This window comes from Felis catus, chromosome C1 (assembly GCF_018350175.1).
Source record: "Felis catus isolate Fca126 chromosome C1, F.catus_Fca126_mat1.0, whole genome shotgun sequence".
NCBI lineage: Eukaryota > Metazoa > Chordata > Mammalia > Carnivora > Felidae > Felis > Felis catus.
Genome location: NC_058375.1, coordinates 540,486 through 567,795, shown reverse-complemented (window position 1 = coordinate 567,795; position 27,310 = coordinate 540,486). Strand labels below are relative to the sequence as shown.

The window sequence follows — 27,310 nt, the reverse complement described above, 5'->3', positions numbered from 1 at the left end:
CCCTAAGGCAGCCCCTGCGAGGGACGAGGGCCGCGGCCGCACACGCCCGGGGCAGCGGAGCGCTCGCCGGAGGCCCGGCGCCCGGGGGCGGGGCCTCCTCCTCCCCTGGCCGGGCGCTGAGCGCCCGCGCGAAACGCCGCTGGGGCGCCGCGCGCCCGCCCGACCGCGCCGCGCGTCTCGACGCGTTACGTCGCGGCGCCGCCGCCTCGGCGTCATGACTTCCGGGCGCCGCGGCCGCCATCTTGCTCGCGCGGAAGCTCCGCGGCTGGGTGGGAGTCCCGGAGCCGGCGCGTCGCGGTCGGTGCGGCCGCCGCTATGCCGTCGTCGCCGCTGCGGGTGGCGGTGGTGTGCTCGAGCAACCAGAACCGGAGCATGGAGGCGCACAACATCCTCAGGTAGTTAGGGCCTCCGCCCTGGCCTAGCGCGCCCTGTCCGATGCCGGCCGCCAGGCTGTTTCTCCGGCCTCGCGCGCCCTGCCCTGCCTGTGCTGGGCGGCGGCGGTCCCGGCCCCGGTTCCCGGCCCGTGCTGGGCGGCGGCCCCAATACCCGGTCCCGCAGGCCCGACGCCGGCGGCCGGGCAGGCGGTGCGCGGCGGCCGCCGGAGGACGCCGGGTGGGCCGCGCCGGGCTCGTTGGCTTCGGGGCCGAGCGCAGCGAGGAGTCGACGAGCCTCGTTGGTCCGCGCGGTACCCCCACAGGTTTCCTAGCGTCGCGGGAGAATTCAGGTTCTGAGCCCAGAGGTTCCCGTTCGCGCAAACCTCCAAGCTCCCGGTAAACCCAGATGCTTGATGCTGTTGCATCCACTTTGCACGTATGTTTGTGCATCTGAAAATAGCCGATCTTCTGTAAGATTTTCATCGGTGGGGCGGTAAGTGCCGAGTCCAGGTGAGGGTCTAGGAGATGGTAGTGTCCTGACGACTGTCTCCAGGGGGTGTCGTCATTTATCAGATCTGGAAAACGTACACAGTGTAAGCTCAGGATAAAGGAAGGCTTAAAAAAAGAAAAACCCGCCTATTTTGTTAATTTTATGTATTTGTATTTTTGCCCCTGACTACATTTTCGAATCTCATGCCAAAAAATGCCCCTCTCCCCAAAGCCTCCAGTCAGTAATTTCTGCACTCCACGTGAATTCGCTTTTTGTGCGCTTGTAATCGACGTGTCAGCACTCTCTTTTGTGATCGTGGCGTTGTATGTATTTAATAAAAGTTTATTCCCGCTTGGTAATTTTTTTCGTTCAAAATCACTTGTTAAAACGTGAACTTGATCTCTCACATGACAGTTAAAGTTTGGTATACATTGTCAACTTTGGTAGTAAAGCAAAGTTGAAACCGCCTTTTCTCCCGGAAGTTTCCACAAGGGATAACAACAGTGCCTGCTCGTAGTTCTCACAGTGCAACTTTAACTCTCCCCAGTAACTTGGAAAACTTAGAATATCCTGCACCTTCTCCCGTTTCTTAACGAAGGTAGGAGTGTCAGGTGTCCAGGATCTGCTAATTAGAAGTTTAATTTTTTTCTAATCTATGCCACACAGCCCACAGTATTCGCTTAATGTTTTTTGTTAGAGCATGGGATGCTTTGAACCTAACGATTCATTGTGAAGGTGGTTTTTAAACTACAACCTTTAAAACCGCGAACTTGTTTTAAAACCAGGAATGTGCTAGAATTAAGTTCGGAGTCATTAAATGTTTGGTGAGTTTGAGCAAAAGAATGTAAGGTTAACATTCCTGGAAGATTCCTCAAGGAAAACAAAATGTAATGTCCTGAGTTCTAAGAACGCATTATTTGGAGACCACCTCATTGTGCTGGTTCTGGCCGGTGATCTGCATAACAAAGTTGAGATGAAATGTAACAAAAGGAAAATGTTTTTTTAGTTACCTAAAGCAACTTTGTTAATGAAACCAGTTCCAAAAGTCTTGCCTGTCTGATAACTTCCCTGAGACGGTCATCACAAGACGGGGCGCCCTTGTTTAGTTCAAAGCGGCGGTAGCGGCTCAGCACTGCGTCTCCTGTTTCCCCTGGAAATGGGGGTGCAGAAGAGCCCCTCCGAATAATCACCAAGAAGGAATTATGTGTGTTTTTACCTGTTTTACTGTTAAAATTTTACTCAAAAAGAGATTCAGAATGAGGATACAAGGAGGTAAGTTTAGGTAACCTGTGTTATTGATGTGAATGTGACGTTAATTTAGACATGAATCTTTAGGGTCTAAAATACTTACATTTGGGGAATGTATTTCTTTGTTAGAAAGTAGTGTTTGTACAAACAAAGTTCTCCTTGTAAAAGATACAGAGAAGATGGAGACGATGGCGATGACTCAAAGGACCCTTTCCGTGTACCACCTTCTGGAAGTTTCTGTGTGCACAGACGCCTAAGAGATTAAAATGTTGTTTGGTAATTTCACATAATGTTTGATTTCGGTTCCTGTTTTGACGTATTGAATTTGAATACCTCTGTTCACATTGAGTAATGGCAGTGGTTACAAAATCAGGACACAGTAATCCAGAGGAATTCTGTGCAGCAATTAATTTTGTAGCCAGTTCCTCATTAGGAGACACTGGGGCTGTTTTCTGTCTTTCAGTCTTAAAACGTCAACATCCTTGTGCCGTATGAATATCTTTGCACGGTTTTCTGATTTCCTTGGCATGAATTCCTAGGGATAGAATTGCTGAGTCAAAAGATAGGCATATCGTACGTTTTCATATATTTTGCCAGACTGTCTTCCAGAAAAGTACCTGTTAGAGAATTCCCAGTTTCTCAATTTGGGTACTTCATTTTTTCGTGCTGCTGGGGCAAAAGAGGATCTCCCCCTTCCTTTGGTTTTAAAATTGCCATTGAGATGAACCAACTTTTCATGCCATTTCCACTTTTGACAATTATTTGTGGTTTTCTATTTGGATTATTTACAGGTTTTAAAAGCATCTTTAAGAAATTGATGTGGTGGTTTTGTTACCGCCTTAGAGCTTATGAACGTCAGGGCCTATAAAGGGGGCGTTGGTGAAGGCCTAGGAAAATGGCGTGGGAAGTGGGAAAGGAGAACTGCAGCTCGGTTACGACCACCTGAGACGGCAGAGTGTCAGAAGGAATGCCGTGAATTGAACCTGCACAGTAGGTCGTTTTTTTAGCGAAACCCTATTTTATTTTATTCTTTATTTTTGCCCGATTGAAAATCAGTTTTGACCATTTTTGACAGCTCGAATATTAGTGGTAATAAATGTTGGCATTTTTAGTCACAGTGTTCCCTGGGATGATCGTTTTTGATCCTTTGAGACCAACTTGTTTCAGATACCAGTCCTGGGAGCGCTTTAGGTTTCTAGGAGTGTTTCCACAGAGGCTTCTGTTCTTTGTACACTGTAGGTTGAGATTGCCCTTTGGGGTCAATTAATTTATTTTTTGTTCCAAACTGTCTCCTAGATGTCGGTGGCCATGTTGATTTTTTAAAATTTTCGTCTGTTTATTTTTTCAGAGAGCACGAGCGCATGTACGTGAGTGCAAGCCAGGGAGGAGCAGAGAGGGAGAGAAATGCCAAGCAGACAGCTCATTGTTGGCACAGAGCGTGACGCGGGGCTCAGACTCACAAACCGTGAGATCGTGACCTAAGCCGGAACCAAGAGTCCGACGCTTCACCAACTGAGCCACCCAGGCACCCTAAGGGCCATGTTGATTTTTAGGAAGCTCTCTGATGGTAGCCATTCAAAACAGATTTTAAGGATAGACTTACATATTGCTGAACTGAGTTCTCAATTTGCTTTTAGTCAAAGGCAGTGTGATTTGGGGACGATGAGCAGAGAGGCTGCAGATGTGAAGGAAACCAGGTGGGGGTCAATCTCTTGAGCTCCTCTCTGCCAAGCGCTTTCTAAATGCCATTTGATTTCATCCTCGTAACCATTAGGAGGTCCACACTTAATACAGGTGAGGAGATGGAACCCAGTGCAGGAAGCCCTGGCTCACGAGTGACAGCAGGGATTTGGACACGAGGGCCTCTGGGTATAAACCGAGACTCTAGATGGGAAAATCATGGGCTGAAGAGGGGTCCCGGCTGAGGGGAGGACAATGGAATTGGCTGAGGTCCTGTGGTTTTCCGATTTGGGGTGAGGCCGTCAAGTCTTCGTGTCATGACTGGGTCATGTGGGCCTCCGGCCACCCTGGGACAGGGGCAGTTAGACATCCTCTCCCAGATGGGACCGAGTCTCAGGCTGCCTGTGTTTATACCATAACAGCACAGCCAGTTGTGCCAAATCCTCGTTTCCAGTAGTCTCTTGTCCTTTACCAGGGAGGGATAGTCAGCTATGCAGCCTCTCTGGCTGTATCTTTTGATGTTTGGTTCTGAGCACACTTGAATGGAAACCGTTTGGGAAGCTGAAAGGACTTGAAATCACATCTTTATGGCAGAGGATGGGGCGCCTGGTGGCTCAGTTGGTTAAGTCTGACTCTGGATTTCAGCTCAGGTCGTGATCTCATGGTTCGTGGGATTGAGCCCTGTGTGGGGCTCTGCGTGGAACCTGCTTGGGATTCTCTCCCCACACCAGCCCCCCACCTACTTACGTGCACATGTTCTCTCTCAAAATAAATAAACGAACTTAAAGAGGGAGGTGCCTCCAGGGGAACACATGTGCCTTCATAGATTTTAAGGGACTGCTTCGTTTTTTGTCTTCGGGAGGCAGAACTGAAGTGAGGGTGGTGGAGAACGTAGATTTTTGTTTGAATACAAACATGCGTTCAGAACAGGGTAGACCAAGCATGGTGACCGCTCTAAGAGCTAAAACACTCTTCCCGCATCAGGGATCGTCTTCAGTCTTTTATAGATGAAAACAGGAGGAGCCCAGAGCGGGGATGGTTCAGCAGGCTCCCATCGGTGAGGAACACACTCTTGTTTGGGGCCAGTTCGCGTTGGAGCAGGAAAGCAGCGCGCCGGTGGTCAGCTGTGGCTGGACCATCTGAAGTACCGGGTCTCGCGGGTCAGCTCTGCTGGCACTGTGCGGCGTGGGCGGGCAGGGACACGAGAGGCTGACAGGAACCAGCAGAGCAAGGTGGCCTGCCAGAAGCCGGGGTCGAGGAAAAGCAGCTGTGGAGGGAGGAACACCCGAGAAGGGGTGCTGACGGGGGGGGGGGGGGGGGCTAAACGTGATGGCTCACTTGTCGCAGGCCTGGCACGGTGATCTCACGCTTAGCCGTTCGGTTTTGTCGTTGACCTTGTGGGACGGTAAGAGTAAGGTGTAAACCCTAGAAAATATTTACCGGAATGTGTTTTCAGCCAACGTGTAGCAGACGATGACGAATCTTCCTGGAGTGTTCACGTTCCAGAAGAGCTCATCTTGCAGTCTTCGCGCTGTGACACTGCAGGCAGGCATTCAGGTGCGATGCTTGTGAGCAGTTGATTTGTGTTCTGTACCTATGAGGTCATCACATACTAGACGTCGGGCCGGTGAGCAGTAAGTGATGTGCCTGCGTGAAGGTGACCTGGGCCCGTGCGTGCCTCGCGCCCTACTTAGACACAGGGTGTGCCTTCAGAAGGTTGGCGGTGGGTCTAGGGTTCCAGTCGTAGCCACAGTAATGCTTGAAATTAGATTAATAACTATACTGTAGAAAACTTGGATGTTAGCTTATGATCCTTTTTGGTATTCATTTTAACATCATTATTTTACTTTTAGCCATGGGATGATAATTGAAACAATTCGTTTCCCAAAATTTAACATTTTCTTTGATAGGTTCTTTGTGATAGGTTTTTTGATACTTGGGAAGACATTTGATAAAGGGTAGTTTAACATACAAAACAGTTGGTCCTTGAGACGAAGCTTCTTGGTTGTCAGGAATGTTTTTATAGCGTTCATTTCCCTTATGTAAGGTCATCGTCACACCGCAGTGTTGTCACAGCACAAGATGGGCTGCTCTGTCACTTGCATCAGCTGAGAAGAAAGGGAGCTTCTGTTGCCAGTTAGTCTTTTTGCCACTTGGGAACATTCTGTTGGGGGAAGACCGAGCCGTTTCGTTTTGTTTCAAAATACGCTGGATTGCCATTTCGGAAAGTCGGGGAGGGTGGGGAGGATGGGCCCCAGGCTGTTCCCAGTGGGGGCTGGCTTCCTCCATTCAGAGTCCCACCTGGCCCTTTGGGGACCCTGCAGTCACCCCCTCGGAAGCCTAGTGTATCTACTTCCACGGCTGTGGACAGACAAAAGTGGAAAATGTTCCATTTGGACACCTAATGCAAACCTCGAACCCCCCTGTGATGGAAGATGGGTAGGAAGAGATAGGTGGGCCTGCCAGGTGGCGGCCCCAGCAGGATGGGGGACGTGAGTCCCTGCACCGAGGGGTCTCTGGTTGGAACCTCCTGGGAGCTCAGTGGGCAGCTTTCAGGTGGCCCGCCTGGAGCACCCTGGGGTCCGGTCCAGGGTCTCTGCATCACGGGCTAGGATGTGAAGATCTTTGAGGTGCCCTGTCTTCCCGCTCTCCCCGATCCGCTCTCCCCGATCCGCTCTCCCCGATCCCCTCTGCTCCTGCCCCACAGCTTTCTCCACTGCTGTCCTCTCGCTGGCCTGTCTGTGCTGCGCACTGACTGTTTTACCTGCTTTGTCGTCCCTCCGCCCGCCTCCTGACCGTCTGAGAAGAGAGATTTGGGTCTGTTTTCATCCCTGCTGTATCCCCAGTGCACAGTAAGCTCCAGGAAACATTGTTGCATCAAAATGGAATGATAAACCTGCCGTTGGAAGTGGTGGTGGTTTTTCATCTTTTGAAACTTGAGTTGTGCCCTTGGGGGTCTTGTTTCTGTGGCTGATGTGGTTTCATAGCACACCTCCGTCCTTTCCCTTGCCGGCTAGAGATGCGGTGCCCGGGCCAGCAGATGCTGGGGATGTGAGCGGCCCAGCGCCCCCGGACACTGGTGAGGGGTCGGTGGAGCTGGCTTACCCGCATCCCGGATACTTGTGACGCTTCCGGGAGCCTGCCTTTCCAGGAGCCACAGGGTAAACTCACAGGAGACTTGAGGCTTGGCATGGGTTCGCACACCAACAAGGGGGGTTTTGCCTCTGGCCAGGGTTGGTCTCAGGAATCCCTCCCTCTTTCCTTCAGTGATGTGCATTTTCCACCTTGCATCAGGCTCTAAGCCGCTGGGGCATCCTGAGGACACTTCGGGGGAAGTGGCTCCGTGCTAAAACAGCAGGCTGCTTGTTGCGGGCAGTTCCTGACAGATTCGGGCTCACCGCTGTGTGCCCTCCAGGGCTCTGTGGCCACGACCTGCTCGCTCAGGACCCTCTTAAGGGGAATGGGACCCGCACGGAAGCAGGTGCCCATGGACCTTCCTTGCTCGGAGATCAGCAGGTGGCTGGCGCCTGGGTAGCAGCTTGTCTCTGTTGGCTGTTGAGGTGACCTTCATCGTGGGCGTGTCGGTGATCTGGCAGGAAGTACTTGATCGTACGTGATCTGAACTAGCGAGGAATCGGGTTTGGATTTGGGGTGAAGACGGTCTGCGTGTACCTCCTCAGGGCACACGAGTAGAGGTGTCTGTGTGTCCGTGCCGGTCACGCTCTGGTCACAGCACAGGGTGTGTTGTGGTTAAGCGTCGGAAATGTTGGTTGTCTTTAGGGTTTTAACGGTTCAGGTACGTGTGGGCCTTGGTTTGCTGATCATCGTGTTCTCTGTCGTGGGTGAGGGCCTTGGTTTGCTGATCATCGTGTTCTCTGTTGTGGGTGAGGTCCTGGGGGCCTGCTTGCACAGCTCGGACTGGACTTCTAGGGACGCAGGCAGGTGACTCCACCCTTGCCAAACTCCCAGGACTCGGGTGAGGTGAGAGACAGAGTGTGAGTGGGGGAGGGGCAGAGAGAGAGGGAGACACAGAATGTGAAGCAGGCTCCAGGCTGTCAGCACAGAGCCTGATGCGGGGCTTGAACTCATGACCTTGAGATCGTGACCTGAGCTGAAGTCAGACACTTAACCGACAGAGCCACCCAGGCCACCCCTGTTCCAACTCGATGCCCCGAGTAGGTACCGGCTGTTGAGGCTTCTCTTCCCTTGGGGACACAGCCCCTCCCAGGCCCCTGTGCCACCACAGTTGGACATGTTTCCGCTCTTTGATTTTTCTGTGAACAGTTGCACCAGATTTTGTGTGGGTGGCACCCTTCACCCTTTTCACAGCGGCAGTCGTGTCCCGCTGCATGGAGGGACACGGGCTGGTTCTCGTCAGGGTTGCGGGGAGTGTCCTGCGGGCCGTTAGCAGATGTGTGCACGTAGCCCGCAGGACGGACTTCCAGAGGGAAGTGTGTACGTTGGAGAGGGTGGGCGGTTTGTGCTTGACGGATGTCGGTGCCCTGTCCGGAGGCTCACAAGTCCTTGCAGCAGCGCCGTCTGAGGTTTTTGTCCCTTGTAAAACTGCTGTTCGTTCGCCGTCCGTCGGGTACCGTAGGTGCCAGGGACACGGCAGCAAGCAAGAGGGACCACGTCCTCGCTGCGTGGCGCCGACATGGCAGTGGGAGGGCGCTAACCCCTGAGCAGACTCCCCGTCCTTCGTCTGATGCGTTTCTCTTGTGACGAGTGAGATGAAGCCGTTTCAAACTTCCTGTAACTTTCATGCCTGTGCCCAGCTCCTCTGGGTTATCTGTCTCCTCCTCTACGTCAGGGCATGCTCAGCCGCGGCCCTGTTGACATTCTGGCCTGGAGGACTGTCCTGTTCCCTGTCGGAGGCTTAGCGGCCTCCCTGCTACCTAGATACCGGCAGCACCTCCCAGTTGTAAACAAACAAAAATATCTCCAGACATAGTCGAATAGCCCAATTTCTAGAAAAGCCTGAGACCCTTCTTGCCAGGCGGGGCTTGCGCGAAGGATGTGGGAAACACACGTGCTCTCCCGCGGCCTGCAGCTGGGGAAGTCCCTTCAGATGCAGAAGGTTATGGTTTACAGATAGACAGCTATGATGAGAAGTCCCATTTATTGAGACGCTTTTAACACTTAAACTTTTTACTTTTACTCACCGTGAGTTTGGAAGCTTTCAAGTTCTATGCCGGCTGACTTTTGCACATGACCGCCACAGACCCGAGAATGGTTATCAGTGGTGACAGAGCGTCGTCGGCCCTCATACCTCTGGTGGTTATTGTGAGAGGACCTCTGTCCCCGTGTGGGTTGTCACAGGGGCTGCGCTTCGTGTACATCCCCCCCCCCCCCCCCCCCTGGTTGGTTAGGAGACACGCTCGTCCCTTTCCTTATCTTTGATCCAGGTTACAAGAGTCTCCAGCACTTGGGGACTATCTGTTCTCGGCCCTCACAGCCGACACGGTGCTGCCGGCCGCCCCTGGGCTCTCGGTTCTGGTTTCCCGGCAAGCCCCACACCACAAGATGCTGGGGACGGGACGCGTGGCACTCCCCGTGGTAGAGTGTGCTGTTAAGTCCATGGGAGCCTCTCAGGAGTCAGGAGATAGAGGTCCTGTGAACCTGAACCCTCTACAGAGGTCAGGGTAGTGGTCAGGCATCAGGAATGTTCCAGAAGAAATCTTCTCTAACCCTGCATGTCTGGCAGGCCCCTGAGGGTCAGAAAGTTTCTAGAGGGACGTGGTATACAGCTGTGGTGCTCAGACGCCACCTTGTAACTGGGTTGAGACCCTCTGTCTTCTGTCCGGGTGGGCTTCATCCAGATTCGCACAGTATGCTGCAGGATTGCTGACGGTTTGTGCACGCGATGCCAAAGGTTACAGATGTAAAAGCGTGTTCTGTAGCATCAGCCGTCACTCTGTTTCCCATGTCATATCCCTTAGTTTGAGAGGTTTGTGTCTTAATCCAACTGTGATTCTTTCTCTCCTTCTGTGTCTTTCAGCAAACGGGGATTCAGTGTCCGGTCCTTTGGAACAGGAACCCACGTGAAGCTCCCAGGACCAGCACCGGACAAGCCAAATGTTTATGATTTCAAAACTACATACGACCAGATGTACAATGATCTCCTTAGGAAGGACAAAGAACTGTATCCCAGTGGGCTGCCCCTTTACAAACCCCATGTGCTGGTCTCTGGCAGGTGTAATCTGTGACGTGTACGTCACTCTGATCTCCGGTTTAGGGGCGTCCGTGAGGTGGGCACGTAGTGGCCGCCTCCGTGGGGTGTGTGGAGTCACCCCACACGCGGTGCAGAAGCGGACACGTAGGGTGTGCACATGGAAGCGTGGAGCGCACCTTGACAGAGTCGAGGAAAGTTCCGATTTAACATTAAGCAGAACAGCTTAGGTGAGGAAAGCGGAAACCACAGAATTAAGTTGCTTTTCTCACTGCAGGGCTGCCCACCGCTGTCCTCTGCAGGTAGGTAGGCGTGTGCGTGGGTGTGCGTGTGTGCGCGCACGTGTGAGCGCGGTGTGCGCTGATGCGTATGTAGACAGGCCGCTTCACACACCTCTGCCACGTTGCCACAGGGTCAGATTAGTAGGAGGGCCAGGTTTGCTACCGAGGGAAGCATGTCAGAAGCAAATAATCGGAGAGAACTTTATTTCATCCCAAGAAGAGGCAAAACAGACAGGATCTGCTACTTAAGACTCATGTGAAAGAAAAGGTATTTTTTAAATAGGTTTTATGAACGTGACCTCCGGCTGTGCAGTGGTTAAGATCATTGTTGCCTGGCTTTTGTCCAGGGCGCTTCATGATCACCCTGTGCTGCTTTAAAACTTCGGGGCCTGCCTTGTTACGGTGAGTGATTTATAGTTTTCAGGATGGAGCCCAGACATGTCCCAAGTGCAAGGAATATAAACACCAGGCGGAGAACTTTGTCTTCGTGTTGGTGCTCTTACGATTTTTAATAAACTATAAATGTTTTTTTTTGTAAATCTGTAGATTAATCAGTTAGCTGGAGTGTGGCTCCACGTGTCATTCTAGCAAAGTGTAAAACTGGACCCTGACGGTTATTCCGTCTGCCCCCTGTGCTCTCCTTCCTCACCTACAATGAGAACGTTCTCAGAGGGCACTTGAGGCCACAGTGCCATAGCCTGGCACGTGGGGCTGTCTGTGAGTCGCTGTGGATGGTGGGTCACCTGTGACGCACCACTCCCAGGAGTCCAGGACACGTGGTGCAGTGGACCCGGCGTCTTCCTGGGAAGTCCTGCGTGCCCCCTTTCTCAGAAGCCCAGAGCCTGCTCTGGGAAGAGACCCCGAGGATTTCCAGTGAGCTGTGCCCCGGTCCCTGCATTGCAGTGACGTGCTCTGCTTGTGTCCTTGGGCCGAGAAAGAAGGCTGGGCTCTGGCTCACCGAGAGCAGCATCTCAGAAAGGCTTTCTCCCTGAACTTCTCCCTTGCGTTGAGAGCTGGTCTTAAGTCTTGCAGAGAAGTGTTGACCACAGCCCCTTTACCCTGGAAAAACCTTTGGCCTTAAGTCAAAAACCTTTTTGTAGCTTGTTATAAACTCTCCATGTGTCGTTAGGCTTATCTTGAGACTCTGTTTTTGAAGATTACTCTTCAGCTGGCACCATTCATCTTTAAAACTCTTATGTTCATGAGGGAAATGAAATCAGAGAATATTTATTTGTTCGTACTCCCTTAATCATTACAAATTAGGCCTTCTGACCATGGAGTTGACCATGAGCCCCCTGTTTCTGGGAACAGGCAGCATATAACCACATTTTAAAAAGACCAGAATGAGAGGGTTTGGAGTAGGAGGGTTGATGTGATGTCCTGGCAGTTCTGAATGAAAGAGCAGAGACCAGCTGCTCAGAATTCAGAATCTCCTTTGTAGGCTGACTTTGTACAGAGGCACAGTCTCTCCACAAAGCATCCAGTCCAGGAGACAGCCACACGTGTGTGCCTTTGCTGCATTGTGGGGAGGGTGTGGCTGGGAGGGACGTGGCTGTTCCATCTGTCACTGCACTATTTGCCTCCTGAGACCCTGCGTGGGAAGGTCATCTTCACAGACCTCCCCTTTTGATTGCCCCTCGTGAGGCTCTGGGAGGGACACCTTTGTCGATTTATTAGTCACTTCTCTTGGGTGGGATCTCTGTCCTTTAGGAAGGGGGTTGTACTTGGTTAGCTCGCCCAAGTACAGCCCTTGGCCAGTAATGGAGGGACACGTGTTCCAGGGGTTCCCCGTGGACACTGGCAACACTCAGGACGGGGCATCAGTCTTCGTGCATGAAGGGAACCGGGAAGGAGGCGATGGCGGAGGATCAGCTGTGTGTTGGGGTCAGACACCGGGCTTGGGAGGTGCCCTGATAACACGGGAGGGGATACTTGGCCGGTAACGGGGCACATCCAGCTGCAGGCGGCCTGCCGCTTTGGTTGCTTCCCCCGTTGGCTTTTGTGCGCAGATAAGAGCTACAAAGCCAGATCTGTAGCCTAGACTGCCATGGCTCTTACTGAAGTGACGGTTAGAACCTGCTGTGGAGAGCTGGAAGGTATTTTAGGATGTAACCCACAGATAAAACACCACATTCAGTACATGCTCGAATTTTCAAGGGAGAGGATGACTGGACAGGAGAAAAATGGCACATGGTGAGCAGAGCTGGGAGGTGAGGCCGAGTGGCCCGGTGGCATGGGTCGGGCGCCCTATGGGTGTGCGTGCACAGCGCTCCTGAGGCAGAGTCAGGACGCGGTGCTGAGCGCGGGGCTCTCGCTAAGTTTTGGCCGGCAGGCCTGCTAGTGTGAAAGCACTTTATAGGTAGGTGGTTTTCTCTGAGCGGGGTGGGCCTCGAGGGGTTGGGGGCCTCTTGCCTGTGGCTCCCGGTGATGCTTGAGCGGCCAAGCCCTGGCCTGCTGTCCCTGTAGGACCCACCGTGGGAGGTGCAGCAGGGCAGGGGCGTGAGGTGGGATACAGACCTTGTTCAGCTAACCCTAAACTAGTCCATAAAGCTGGACTGGTCTGGTCACCAGTTTCCTGTGGGAATTATCTACCAATAGTACTGGGAGTCAAGTTTACAGAAGAGTTTTGTGGTCAGAGAATCCATGCAGCACACGAAGCTCACGGTCTTGTGGGCCTTCGTGTACTTCATGGGGCCGGGCAACCATCACCGCAGTAATCGTGGACCGTTTTCACCACCCCCACCCCCACCCCCAGCGTCCCCTGCCCCTGGCACCCACCGGCTACCTTCTGTCCAGACGCTTCATCCAAGTGGCGTCCTGGGCCTTGTGCCCTTTTGTAACGGGCTCCGCCCCTCAGCGTGTCCTCGAGGCTCGTGGGGCCTGTATCCAACTGTCCATTTTTAGACATAATTTTTTTTTTTCCCCTCTTTTAACCTTAGGTTTTGTCTTCTTTTGCCCTGGAGTTATTTTCAATATGGAGCAGCTTTAAAGTTAGGGTTTCACCCTGTGGGCTTGAGCACGGCTCCAGGGCTGGAGTGGGGCAGGCTTGGAGGCTCGGCTTGCACTTGCCTCCACGGCATTTCCTCGGCGGGGGGGGGGGGGGGGGGGGGGGTTGTGAAGAGCCCTGGGCCTGCCTGGAGCACCTTTCCTGAACCAGAAGTAACTTCTGCGACAATAGCGGATCACTGGACCTGGTGGAGGGGAGGGCTGCAGTGTCCTCCTCGGGCCTGAGAGTTTTGTGCGTTCAAATTAGTGCCTGTTTAAAACCTTGAGTAGCTACATGCTTTGTGAACTACAAAATCACTTGTCTTTAAAAGCAAGTCAGTGTGTGGCTCTAAATATAGTCAATGACATTTTTAACTGAAGAGACCAGTTGCCCCCTAAACATGGATTTGAAATGCGAATGGAACTATCACTTCCTGGATCCTGGATCCGCCATATTCTTCTCCTTTTTCTCCATCTTTTGTAATTACCTTCTGGGGTTAGCTTTTTTTTAACCATTTGTTCCTTTTCATCCTCATTTGCACTGTCTTTTAGGCCTTGGGTTAATTCATGTGTACAGTGGACCCCAAACAGCATGAGTTGAAATTGCCCAGGTCCACTGGTGCGCAGATTTTTCTCGATAAATACAGTACGGTGCTGTAAGTGTATTTTCTCTGCCTTGTGATTTTCTTAAAATTTTTCTTGGCTCCTTTGTTCTAAGAATACAGTATATGATACATACAAAATATGTGTTAATTGACTGTGTTCCCAGTGAGGCTTCTGGTCAGAAGCGGACTGTTAGTAGTTAAGTTCTTGGAGGGTCCCGAGTTATACTTGAATATTTGCCTGCAGGGAGCACCCCTCACCGCCCCCCCCCCCCATGTGGTTCCAGAGGCCACTGTACAGCCCGTTCTTTACTGTGTACTTGTCTTGGGGTAAAAGGTGAAAATAAAAATGATCTCTAAGATCGTAAATCCCCACAGCCTCCTGACCTCTGTCTTGGGTCCGAGGTCGGTGGACACGGGAGCTCAAGAGGGGGTCTGTCCTCCCTGAGGCCCTGTTGCTGTGTGACAGGGCCTCTACCCTTTTCCAGAAGCTTGTGGTCTGGGTCTCCCCAGGCTCTTGTGTCCAGCTGAGCTGAGCCCGGTGGGGAGGAGGGGGGTGCCCGTCACGGGAACGGTTCCCGCAGCTCCAGCCAGAGCTTTCTCGTGCCTGCCCCGGGCCCGGCTCCACTGCCGGATGAGCGCGCTCACCTGGCTGGTGGTCCCTGGCTGCCCCCTGGCTCGCTGCGCTCGAGGCGCGCCGAGGCTCTCTTCGCTTCTGCTGCGTTGCACCTTGTCTCATTTCCTGCTGGTTGGCAGCTCTTTACAGTGGTTTTTAAGTAGTTTTTGAAAACAGTGTTTGTTTAACAAATGTCTACTTCTTAACCCAAACACTGATTTCTAGAGAAACTCTGATCTAGTGTTGCTGGTATCTAAGCTTTCAGGTCTTAGAAAAGCACTCGTGCTTGAAGTTTACAGATGAGGAGCCGGAAGAGCCACCACCGTGTCGGAGAGTGTGTGCCGCCTCGGCTGGGGTAGCTGCCAGGGGTCGCTTGCGTGTCTGGGCATGACAGAGCCGACACTGACCTCGCCCGCTGCTTCCAGAGCTCACCCAGGGCTGGGGGCAGGCCTGGTCTCCCCAGCCTGCGGGAGGTGATTCGCTGATGCCGGGCGTATAAACCCAAGGGTGGTCAGCGGACATTGTAGGCTGGCCTCAACTGGCCGCCGAGCCTCGTGTTGGGGCAGCAGTTAGGTTGGATGCTGGTGGCTCGGGAGCTGACTTTGACATTTCCTCCGGGGGTTCCCAGGTTCTCATTTGTGCAGCCTGTATGCTCTGGAAAAACCGCTCTGATTTCCGAGTTGAATTTCTTCATATGAAAGAAGTCCCAACTCAAAAGCTTTTGATGTGCTGGTTCTGAGTATGGTCCCAGGGTCCCAGTGCTCCCTACGGCCCTTCCCGAAGACCCCGTGCTTAAAGCTTACCTTTCTCCCTCTCCGCGAAGTGTGGAGAGGGCTCTGGCAGAGGCTCCCCTGCCCACCGTTCTCAGTCCTCCCTCTGACGGCTGACAGGCTGTTTGAATGCTTTGGAAGACGCCCCAAACCTGCCCTTTCCCCCAGAGCCCTGGGCGCACCCTCTCCGGCTGGCTTTTCTCCCTCACAGGATGGGGAGGAAGGGGGACAGAACCGCCAGGTGCGGTAGGTCGCTGTGCGGCCCGTGGGGACCAGACCCCGGGGGCCCAGGGAGGCCGCCGTGTCCCACTCCAGCCTGATAACCTGCTGCCTAAAGAGCAGCCACAAGAAACCCCTTGCTTCCGTGCTGCTTCAGCGCTTTGCCCTGAGAACGTGGGCTCGGGGTGTCTCCTGTATCCGTGTGGGTGAGGGGTGGTCTGGGTTCCCACGTGTGCTCCTCTCCTGGGGCCTTTCCTCTTAGTCCTCAGCTTGGTAGCACTTGGCGTGCTCCGTGATTCCTCCGTGTGGTTCCCTTTGGCCTTTCTCCCCCGAATCGAAACTCCGAGATGGTGTGGCCCGTGGCACGTAGCCAGTGCTGGACAGTGGGAATCCAGGTGAGCCACCACGAGCTCGGATGGGGGGGGTGGGGGCCGGATGGGCACATGGGAATGGGCCTCTTCCCCGGGCTGGCGAGCCTGCCCGGGCCTTGACCAGGAGGAAGTGCGGGGTCAGGGAGGGCTCCAGGGAGACAGCTAGGCTGAGCAGCAGACGGGGGTCTGGGGTCCCGGGGGTCCCTGTGGCATCAGTCTGGCTTTCTCACCAGCCTTGGGGGTGGAGTGCCCCCTGAGGGAGCCCCGAGTGCCGACACTGGTCCAGCGGCGCCCACCTTGGTACTGACCACTAGCTGGAGCTGTGCGGCAGGGGAGCTCATGCACACGCAGGGCCTGAGGCCCCACTGGGTCTTCCAGCTGCCCAAGCTGTCGTCGGCAGATGCCCGGGCCCTCTGTCCGAGAGGGGCTCCCAGTGGGCGTGTGGCCTCTAAAACAAGGAACTTCATCAGGGGGGCTCTGAGGACGCATCCTGAAGGGCAGGCAGCAGCTGCCATCAGCACCCTTGAGGAGGGCCTGCTCCCTGCCCCGGCCTCTGAGCAGGTCTGAGCGGCGTGTTCTGCCAGGATGGCCCCCTGGATTGCAGGTCACCTGGAAGCTTTGGAATCCTGTCCGCCTTTCCCCGATGCGTCCCTGTCCCGGCCTCGCTCCGAGCATGCTGGGCATCACCATTACCCTCCAGAGTAAGATTTCCAAGTCCGGGAAAAGCATCCCCACCGGGCCTTGTTGCGTGCAGTTCTGGGCGCGTCCCAGTTGGCGGGGGACGCTCCGTGAGGCCTTTCTCTCCAGAGGCCCCTGCCCAGCTTGCTTCTCTGCTGGCGGCGAACCTCGCCGTCGCCTCTCCCGTGGCCACGGCTGTTTTCCCCGCTGGCGGCTTTCTTCGAGGCCTGTGGACCCGGCTGCTCTCGATCCCCACGAGGAGCCCTGCTGGGGGCAGGTGCGCAGCTGTGCAGTGAGCACTGGCCTCCTCCCTCGGCAGACGTTTCGACGCTGTGGAAGCTGAGTGTGCAACGGGGGTGGGGGCGGTTTCAGCTTGGTGACCACCGTGGGCTTTGTCTACTCATCGTGTCCTGTTCCTGCTTTGGGCTTTTTTCTTCTGAGATTCTTAAATTTTGTGATAAAACAAGGGGTTTTTTTAAGGGTTTTTTTTTTTACTTTTTTTTTAATGTTTGTTTTTGAGAGAGGGAGAGAGCGAATCCGGGCTCTGCACTGCCTGCAGCAAGCCCAGCGCGGGGCCTGAACTCCCAAACCGTGAGCTCGTTATCTGAGCCCAAGTCGGACACTCAACCGACTGAGCCACCCAGCCACCCTCAACTATTTTTTTCTTAGCTCACTAAATAACTAGAGCTTCAGTGAGGAAGAGGGATCGTTTTACTTCTCCTTGTACTCAGTCACAGAGGTGTCGGCCGTCGAGAGTAACAGCCCTTGCTCAGCCTGTGGGACGCTGCCTTCTGATGGCAAAGCCCCGCGTGTCACGGATGTAGGTGGTCAACGCAGGCGGCCCAGAGAGCAGGGTGTCTGCTGTTCGTGCTGCTGGGCTCAGCCCTCCTGTCTCCACGGCCCATCTGGGATTTAGTCCAGTTTGGAACCATTTATGCAAACTAGACGTGATGATAGTCTAATTCATAATTTTAAAACTTTTTCTTAAAAAAGGCTCAGAAAGTAAGTTAATTTTCACCAAAATGCTCCATCCTAGGGCTCAGCTTTTTGCGTTGAGGTTGAAATTTGTATAAAATTAAGCAGCTGGGGGTAGGTGTGTGTCTGTGCCTGGCCGGCTTGGTCGGTGGAGCTTGTGACTCCATCTCGGGTCGCAGGGTCCAGCCCCTCGTAGGGTTTGGAGCCTACTGTTAAAACACACACACTCACAAAGACTGAAGATATTTTTCCCACTGTAATTTTATTTATCTGGCCAAGTTATTTAAATTTGTTTTCTGAACTTCCTCAAATTTAAGTGGATGTGGTGGTTTAACCTGTTTGGACAAGTGGTCTCTTGTCTTGTCTTGTCTTTCCTGTGTATTTATTGAGAGAGAGAAAGAAGGCAAGCAGGGAGGGGCAGAGAGGGAATCCCAAGCAGGCTCCGTGCTGGCAGTGCAGAGCCTGACGTAGGGCTTGATCTGACGAACTGTGAGATCATGACCTGAGCTGAAACCAAGAGTTGGACGCTCAACTGACTGACCTAGGCGCCCTGTCATCTCTTTATTACGTAAAAGCCTCCTACGAAGCGCTAAAGTTTAATCATGCTGGACAGCGTGTTACGGTGGACCTTTGTCGTCTGTTCACTTGAAGCCGACTCTAGGTGGCCAGGGGTGAGGCCCACGCGTTCGCTAAAGCCGGGAGCAGCCTGGGGGGGGGGGGGGTCAGTGACCTCACTGCCCCCACCTCCAGGTTTCTGAGGAGGTGGCGTGGCCCGCAGGATGGAAGAATTGTCATGCCGGTGCTGTATTTTGTAAGCCCCCTTTAAAGGGGGTGTTTCCTTTGAAGAAACGAGAGGATGTAACCCTTCCCTCCGTAGTGTCTGCTGCCTCTTTGTGCAGGGCCGCCGAGGCCAGGTGTGGGGCGGCAGCCGCTCCAGAAGCCCAGTGCCAGGGTAGTTCCGACGGCATCCTTCTGCGCTGAGTAAACCAACAGGATGTGAGCCGCATCACCCACCCCTCCCCCCCCCCGAACTGGAAGCTTCCCCAGTGAGTTGTGGGGAGGCCATTGGTGCCCCTGGGCTGCGGCAGCCCGTGTGTGCCGGGTGAGCTTGCCTGGCAGGTGCCAGCTGTACTCAGAGACGCTCTGACTCGTGTGCCCCGGGAGCCGGGTGTAAACGTCTCCGCGGCTGGCACACTCAGTGTGACTACTGACGCAGGTCTCTCCACGCACTCTGCTGGTTGAGCCCAGCAAGGGCGACCCTGCCGCGGCTGTGGGATTCTGAGCCTTGTGGTGGGCGCCTCCGCTTTGGTGCACCTGCCGTGTGCCCTGCTGTCCCGTGTCCCCACTTAGCGCATTTGCACTGTGGGGTTGCAGGTTGGGCCTCCCGGGAGGCCTCTGGTCCCCGCACTCAGAACGTGCCACCCCAGAGGCCTGTTCTCATTTTATCTTTCACGTAAGTAACACTTGTTCCTAAGAACAGTGCCAGTGACCTCTCCTGGTGGGTTCTTGGGAGCTGTGTTCTCTGGGGGGTGCTGTGTGTACAGCCCCCCGTTGCCACCTGTGTGTCTGCAGGACCCGGTGCTCAGTATTCTGTTTGTGGACGTGGTCATTGAACATTAAGTTACCCTGAGGGCTCCCCACAGAGACAGAAGTGCTCCTGACCTGCTTCCTCCGTAGGCCAGCCGCTCTTGGGTTTGTGTTTTGAATGAGGCCTTAAACTAAACCCTGGAGGTTTTGTTCTAACGTTATCTAGGATCCAGGGAAACCCTGCGGCGTCTGGCCCTGGGTGTGTGAGGCCGACAGCCACGTCACTGTGGCTCCCGGGGCAGGGAGGGCACCAGCCCGTGCATTCAGCAAATGCGAGACCTCGCTGGCCACAGGCCTCAGTTGGTGCCGATTTGAAGTTGAAGGCAGAAATGCCACCGCATAATCCTGAATTTGAACTGAGCTCTTGAATGCTCTCTGAGATGGGTGGGGAGGCTCATTCCCTGCCTGTTCCCTAGGTGCGTTGAGGGGAGCAGGCACCTGAGAGGCGCCAGCTGCACGGTGGGGGCGCCCGGACGCCTCTCCCCACTTCTGACAGGTCACACACTCCAAAGGAAAGTCCCTGGGGGCAGGAGGGGTGCCCGGGGGGTTCTTGAGGGCAGCAGAGAGGAGGGCTGACGACTGGGAGTTCTAACTTCCTGGGCCAGGGAGTTGTCCCTCGTGGTGGATTTGGGGTCGGGATATTACCCTGGGCTTCCTGGAAGCATGGCCCTGCTGACTTTAACACTGTGCTCTGTCCCCGTGCCTTTCAGGGGGTTTTCAGAAGCCCCAGTCCTCTCCTGGGGCATGGCTGGCTGTCTTCCAGCTTGGGAGCATGGACCTGGGCTCAGCCAGGCGGTGGGCCTTTTCCTCACCATCACCCACCCCCATGCTGAGCACCTGTGGTGGCCCAGACCCCGCGGTGGGGGGTGGGGGGCGTGGGGTGCGGTGCTTGGGCATTTCTGAGCTGAGCTCCCTTTGAGGGTCTTTCCCCAGAGGGGACTTGGGTCCCCACTTGAAAATTCTTGCTCCGTATCTTATGTTTGCATATAATCAACCCTAGATGCAGGGTTTAAAAAGATGAGCAGGTTCTCTGGGTGTGGCCCACGCTTGGGGAGCCTTAACTATGGAGGGTTTGGGTTTACATCCAAGGCCAGCAAGTGGAAAGACCTGAACTAAGTATGGTAGTGTTGGGGACCAGAGCGGGTGTTGACAGGGGTCTGGTCACCCATCGTCTCAGTGGGGCATCCTCTGTTAACACAGCCTGAGCAGTGGAACCAGGGCCTGATCCAGCCGCCTGGGGTGTGCTAACCCCCACGGGGGGGTGGAAGGGGAGCCCAGTGCACCCCTGCCTGGGTCAACTGGCCCAGGCCCCGCCCCCGCCCCCCTCCCCCCCCCCGCCCCAAGGTGAAGGTTCTGACTTGGCCTGGTTGCTAGCCTCTGGGATCCACGGGCACTCTGGGGCCAGCATGCCCCGCCTCTCACCGGGGTTTGTCTTGATTACGTTTGGTTGGTGACATTTGTGGGGAAATGAGGCTTGGGCTGTGCTTCCCCGTCCTTGGCAAGAGCCTCTGTTTGGCTGGGGAGCAGGGACGCTGGTGCCTGGTGGCAGCCTGGTGAGGGTGTGGAGCGTGAGGCTCCCCTGGGAAGTCCGTGGCCTTGGTGAGCGAGCGTCGGGCCCTCGTGCTCCTGCGGCGCCTTTCCCATGCGAGCTCTGCAGATGGCTCGTCTCCTGTCGCTTGTCTTCAGCGTAAACCTCCGCCTTCCCTCTGTCCTTCATGGAAACCTCTCTGTTTGAGCCAAGGCTCCGCAGGTGCTCCAGGGGGCACAGGCTTTGCTCTGTGGCAGTCCCTGGCTCCCTCCATCCCCTCCCTCACCCTCCTCACGGGACAGCAAGTTGTGCTTCCCCTGGGGCTGTGAGGGTCTAACTCGGGGGGCCCAGGGTACACGTCCACAAAATGGCTGTGGAAGCCCTCGTCTTTGGGAAATCACTGGAGAGAGAAAAGAGTTCGGCTAAACCTCTTTAGGTTAAACCTAGCATTGGAAAAGTTGCTTTGAATCAGAACGAGAGCCGTGTGGCTCTGCTCTCAGGGAGAGCCTAGATCCCTCAAAGGGCGGCCCCTTGAGGCAAAGCTGGCCCCAGGCCCCCGGGGCTCCTGCCGGGCTTGGTGTGGTCTCTGCAGTGTTTTGCCGTGCGCATTTCAACTTTGCAGAGAAGACGAGTTATCGTGGCTTCCCCGTTCCTTCTCTCATTGCCTGGCTGTCTTTCTGGGGACAGTCTCCCATCCTGTGTCCCATGGGCTTCCCCTGAGTCTCGTTTGGCCTGCATGCTGAGGTTTACATGACAGCTTTGAAAGAGCACGTGCCATGCGCTGGTGCTGGCGAGGTCTAAGTCGTCTGCTGGTTGAGACCCCAGAGTGTTTGAAGACGACCCTTCCTTTTGTACTTCCTGTGATGTGACCAGAACACCAGGTCCTTCCCCGGGGGAAGGCAGGGGGTGCGGGGAACCTGCTGCCTTCACCTGTTGCAGATGAGAGCGGTGAAGACAACTGCCTTCTGAAGGCCGGGAGTGAGGCGACAAGGCCGTCAGCCGGGAGCGCGCGGTGGCTCCTCGCGTCACACCACGCTGCTCGGCGGGTGGGAACCTCGCTGCGGGTCCGCATTGTGCCACAAGAGCGAGAGGGCATAACCGGCTTCGTCCCCGGCAACTTGGCCTTCTGGAAAGATCTCGGGGTTCACTTGGAGGCGGAAGCTTCATTAGGAGCCTCCCCGTTTATCCCAGGGCGCTTCCGGTCAGGATGCTGGGGAGAGTGGCAGCCCGCGTGCCACGTCCCATGTCCCCACCCCCCCCACCCCCCCCGGGAACCCGTTTCCCAGCTGGACAAGGGAGCTCGTCCCTTCTGAGGGCGAGACTCTGGCCTGCTGCTGTCCCATCCCTGGAGATGCCTTCCTGCCTCTGGGAGTTGGCCGGCCCCCTACTAAGCCGGCGGCCGCTTCCGGGCCCCCATCGCCAGCCACAGGAGAACTGTGTGCCGCGGGGGGTCTGACGGTGCTGCCTCCTTCCAGAAGCAGGGCCCTCTGCTGACCTCTGCTTTGGCCTCGCTGTGCCCAGATAAGTTTTTCAGCAGGGCCTCTCTCTGCTCCTCCACATCCCGTCCCTGTCCCTGTCCTGGGCCGCTGTGACTTGGAGAAGCAGGTGGGTTTGTGGTCAGTCTTCAGAGGCTCGGGCCCAACCCGGCCTTGCATCTCTGGTGTTTGCCAGGAAACGGTCCACAAAGGCCACCACCACTCTTCCCTTGGACACTAATGAAGGTTAGGGTTTAATCCCTGAACGAGGCATTTTTCTCCTTACAGGAATCATTTCATCTGTTCCTCTTCTCCGTAAGTAATTGAGGCTGAAGTAAAGGAGGAACGGTTTCACGAGGCCTTAGCGCCGCAGGCCCCAATGAGGGACCTTCCCTGAGCGCCTGGTGGCCACCTGTCCCCAGGGGCTGGGAGCCTCAAGCCTCGGCCTCGCCCGAGACAGGTGTGTGTCTGAGGACACACAGGACACAGTCGGGCGCTGTGGTCTTCACCCTGCCGGCAGGGGTGCGGGGGAGCGAGACCCTGAGCCGCCTCTGTCCGCCCTGCACCGGCGGGTGGGCCTTCCCGAAGCCGTTTCTTTACGCTGGACTTCGGTGCCGAGTGTGTGAAGGGCCGGGTGCTGAAAGGCCTCCGAGTGGCAGCACAGCCGGCTGGGGGGGGGGGGGGGGCAGGAGGGGCTGCGGGCCCAGCCCAGGGGCGCACACGGGGGTTCGGCGGCCTGGCAGCTGACGGGTGTCTTTTCAATGTAAAACTCGACGCGGGCCACTCACAGATGTTCTAAAAGCTCTTTCCGCTATCCAAAGAGGTAGGAAATGTATTTTGAGTAATAGGAGATTAAATTGCCCTAACTTAAAATCTGGGGGAGCCCTAAAATGTATCACTCAGAAGTCCTCCAGCAGCTAATCTGTCTCGTAAACAGAATTAAAGATGCTTATTCCCAGCTGTCTGGAATGCCCTTTAGTGATAACCATGGACCTCATCTTTGGGGACTTTGTCCCTGTCTCTTGAGGTGGTGAACCCTATCCCTGGGGTCACTGGGTTGGGTCGGGTGTGGCCCTGTCTGGAGGGTCCCGTGTGAGGTGCTTGCCCGTCCTGCGGGGCCTGGGCCACCTTCTATTTTCAGTTGGTCCCCTGCTTCCCCCCCTCCCCCCCCCCACCCCCCAGCCTCCTCCATGCTTCCCTTTCTCTGGTGGGTTTCCAGACTTTTTTCTTTTTTTTTTTTAAACTGCTGCAACTGAGCCAGACCTGGGACTGGCTTTGTCTTTGCTGAAGGGCTTGTGCTCAGTGTGAGTGATTGCAGGGTTGCCGGGGGATGAGTCAAAAAGCAGGTTGTAGACACTAGGTCTCTGCTCTCTAGAAAAGGTTGGTCTGAAGGGCTGCCGGGTGTAGGGGAAGCGCGTCCCCCGCCCGGCTTGTCTTCCGGAGGACTCCAGGGACTGGCCTGGTCCACCCTAAAACGGCCTCAGCCCCTCCGTGGCTCTGCTGCACCTGCCAGGAAGGGGTCCGGCAGCTCTGCTGTTGCAGACGCTGAGGTGCTGGGCTGGGCTGTAGGCGCTCCCAGCTTTACTACAAGTCTTTAAGGTTCCTTGACTCCGGCGCTTAGCTATACGCAGAACGGCATTTTACATATGTTGGACAGAAACAAGAGAATCAAGCCCCGGCCAGAAAGGTTCCAGAACTGCAGAGACCTGTTCGATCTGATCCTCACCTGCGAAGAGAGGGTGTACGACCAGGTGGTGGAGGGTAAGGATGCAGGCTGGGCGCGCCCCGCACACCTGCCGGCCGTCTGCCCGTCACGGCCTCGGGGGCCCCCCTGGCTGTGAAGCAGAGCCCGTCCCCAGACGGCCAGGCTGCCCTGCGCACGGCTCGCGCTTCCCGGCCCAGGGCGTGGCGCGGGGTTCCTGTGGCTCCTGTGGGCAGGGGAGAGCGGTCAAGGCCGCGGTGGGGTGGATGGGGCCCTCCCTCCTCCTCGGCCCCCAGCCTGCAGGCCGAAGGTGGAGGTGGGGGTGGGAGGTGGTGGCCTTCGGGTGGCCACGTTCGTCAGAGCAGACCCACCTGTGTGTTGGCTGACAGCATCGTGCGGGTTTTAAGTCTTTTGGGCACATGACGAGCATGTGCGAAGCAGAGGAACCAGGGGCCTGGTGCTCGGCGAGTGGGACCACGTGGCCAGCTCGTTGAGGATGCCCGTCGCCGGGTCTCCTTGAGTCACACCACGTCTGGCGCGCAAGTGCTCGGGCCTGGCTTGTTACCCAGAGGCCAGAGGCAGGGAGCGCGTCGGCCCCCTCGCACTCTGGTTCTGAAGCCTCTGACCGCTGTGTCTCGTCCCTGTTAGATCTGAACTCCAGAGAGCAGGAGACCTGCCAGCCGGTGCACGTGATCAACGTGGACATCCAGGATAACCACGAAGAGGCCACGCTGGGGGCGTTCCTCATCTGCGAGCTGTGCCAGTGTGTGAGTACCCTGTGCCCTCCTGTCCCCTGCTCTGGCCCAGGAGTCCAGGTCTGCCTGACCCAGGGCCCCAAGGAGCAGTCTCTGCCAGAGGGACTTGACCGGGGCCACCTTCTCCCGACACACGGGTTTTACCAGGAAAGTGGCTATCACGTGATTCGGATTCACGTTCGGGTTATTTTCAAATGTTAAAGTAGGTGCAGAGGCGCCCACAGATCTGTGGATCAGCCACATGGCTCTGCCTTAAGAACTTGCCTCTGTGCCTGTCGTTGGGTTGATGGAGGCGCGGTGCCCTGCTCCACGTCCGGCTTCCGCGGAGGTGGCCGTGCGTGCCCACCAAGACCCGTCTGCCGAAACCTGGCTGACGTCGAAGGGAGCCTGGGGCCCTCAGAGGTGCCGTCAGAGCTCTGTGGACGCGGTGGGTCCTCCTCTCTTGACCCTCGACCTGTCAGTCCTTGGCCTGCCTGAGTGGCCCTGGGCAAACCTCCCTTGAGTGGAAAACCCCAGGGGCTTTTGCAGCCACTGTGCAGCTGTGCTCAGAGCAAGACCTTCCCTCTCAGATGTGACAAAAGGACTGACCCAAGCAGAGACCCATGCGCCTCGTCCTGTCCTCTGCCCGCAAGCTCTGCGTTTAGGTCAGCTGGCTAGGAGTGGCCGAAATGAGGGAAACAAGTGGCTTAACCAAGAAGCCAGGGACAGGCAGGCCCGGACTGTTTTGCTGTGAGGGCCCAGGCCCTGGTGTCTCGTTCCACACGGCCAGCCTCTGTTCCCAGCATGGCCATCGTGCGAGACAAAGGGCTGAAGGGGAGCGCGTGGCCCAGAAGCTGCGCGTGCGCTTTCCGTTCGGGTCACCCGACGAGAGGCGAGGTACAGGGGGTCTCTTCATGTCGGAGAGGCGCTGCTTACAGGCCGAGGCTCGGGCCGGTGAGCGGCCTCGGCCACTGTGCGGCCCGCGCCGGCCCCGGGCCACCCTTGGGCTGTCCGCCAGCAGCACCTATTTCTTCCAGGAAGGGTCTCCACCAGGGGACGTCTGGCCTTCTCTGCTAACAGCTCTGGCTGTCACAACTGGGAGGGACCATAGTGGCAGCCGGGGGGGGGGGGGGGGACGCCACAGATGTCCCAACACCCTGCTGTGCACGTGACACCACCGATGCAGAGCACGGGCTGGCTTTGGGCAAGTGACCGAGCCTTTACGGAATGGGGACGGCAGAGGCGGCGAAGGTCCCCAGTCGGTGTACTTGGGACATCAGTGGGCAGGCCTCCTGCGGTCAGAGCCCGGCCCCTTCCCGGGTGGGCTACAGCAGGCGGAGGCCGGGGACTGCCCGAACCCTCTGTCCTCAGGCCCCCGCGGGGGTGGGTGCCAGCAAGTCTCCAGAGCACAGGTCAGCACCGGGTCGGGGCACGGGCGGCTGGGTGCGCGGCCCCCCCCCCCCCGCCCCCCACTCCCGGGGCCATCGCCCACCTCCGCACCCGCTCAGGCGGCCTGTGCCTCCCCCCAGATTCAGCACACAGAGGACATGGAGAACGAGATCGACGAGCTGCTACAGGAGTTCGAGGAGAAGAGCGGCCGAGCCTTCCTGCACACGGTCTGCTTCTACTGAGCCGCCCGCCCTCCTGAAGCCGACTTTCTGAGCTTCCTTTTGTTAATACTTTTCCTCCCTGATACCTGTTTTTACTTTAAGGTATTCTGCTGGCGGACAGCAGCAGTGCCCAATGAACTGTACATACAAAATGAGAAGATACACAGACACCAGATTAAACCAAATTCTTTTCTTTCCCACTTCTCCTTATGAGTGGGATGTCAATTAGGAAGTTTTCTTTCTTTAACCAAAAATGTAAACAACGGTTTATAGTACATTTTCCCCATACATTTGTGGCTCTCATTGTGGTTCCTCCCCTGTGCCCCCCAGACTTGCTGGAATGTGCAGATAACCTGAATGAAGCCGTGCACTGTCTCACTAGGAGAGAACCTGCAATCGTCCAATAAATAGATGCTGCTGCCTTTGCTTTGTCCTCAGTTGCCCACCTGGCCTGCCGGGGGGTGGGGTGGGGGTGGGGGACAGGGGGCGCTCTGGGACCTGTGGACCGCAGTCTGACTTCTGGTGGGACCCTGGGGTCCTGCTACCCACAGGGACTGCTGGAAGAATGGAGCCCTCCCTGTGGCACCTCCTGGGGCTGAGATAGTTGTCCCCAAGAAGCCTTATTTCCTCGTGATCCTCCTGACCCCCATATCTGTGGAAGACCTCAGGTCACCATGGGGAGGTGGTAGGGGCTCCCACACCGGCAGTGCCCTTCTGGGGGCTGTGGGTGCGGCCTTGGCGCAGGGACTCTCTCCCGGACCCCCAGCATCCCCGGGCACTCTGAGCAGAGCCACAGACACTGGCCTGGGTTTTCGAGGTGCCCAGTCCCGGTGCCTGGTGCAGACTCCTCAGGGAAGATGGGCCTGAGGCTGGCCCTGCCGCCACTGTGGGGCACCCTTTGGTCTTTGCTGGGCCATGTGGCCATGGCTTTGGAGTGACCTCCCTGGCAGCTCCCCAGCGGCCCTGCAGGGCGGGCGCTCCACCAAAGGCAGGTACTTGCTGGAGGAAGCCGGGTGCCAACCAACCTGCCTGCGGCCCCGCGATCCGGGAGGAGGGGGTCTTCAGTTGAGCGCTGGGGCGGAGGGTCCGGGAGGGCGCAGGGCCCTCCCCAGGAACGACCGGTCCGGTCGGGACTGGCCAGACGGGGACGAGATCCCGCCCTGCGATCCCCGGGGAGGGGTCCGGCCGACGGCGCGGGGCGGGGCGGGGCGGGCGG

General features: G+C 56.2%; 1 protein-coding gene across 1 annotated transcript; it reads left to right on the top strand.

Annotated features, from left to right (window-relative positions):
- The first annotated feature begins 218 nt into the window (after nt 1–218).
- Nucleotides 219–26,516, top strand: SSU72 (SSU72 homolog, RNA polymerase II CTD phosphatase). The gene is made up of 5 exons (XM_023257936.2): nt 219–395; nt 9,791–9,934; nt 23,670–23,809; nt 24,399–24,517; nt 26,014–26,516. The coding sequence occupies exons 1-5, from the start codon at nt 316–318 to the stop codon at nt 26,113–26,115; spliced, it is 585 nt and encodes a 194-aa protein (XP_023113704.1). The 5' UTR covers nt 219–315; the 3' UTR covers nt 26,116–26,516.
- Nucleotides 26,517–27,310: the final 794 nt, after the last annotated feature.

Bases quoted from the DNA above. Each gene is read 5' to 3' on its own strand.
- SSU72 (XM_023257936.2), top strand. From the start codon at position 316: ATGCCGTCGTCGCCGCTGCGGGTGGCGGTGGTGTGCTCGAGCAACCAG. The intron at 396-9,790 runs GTAGTTAGGGCC...TGTGTCTTTCAG, and splicing joins GAGGCGCACAACATCCTCAG to CAAACGGGGATTCAGTGTCC. The intron at 24,518-26,013 runs GTGAGTACCCTG...GCCTCCCCCCAG, and splicing joins TCTGCGAGCTGTGCCAGTGT to ATTCAGCACACAGAGGACAT.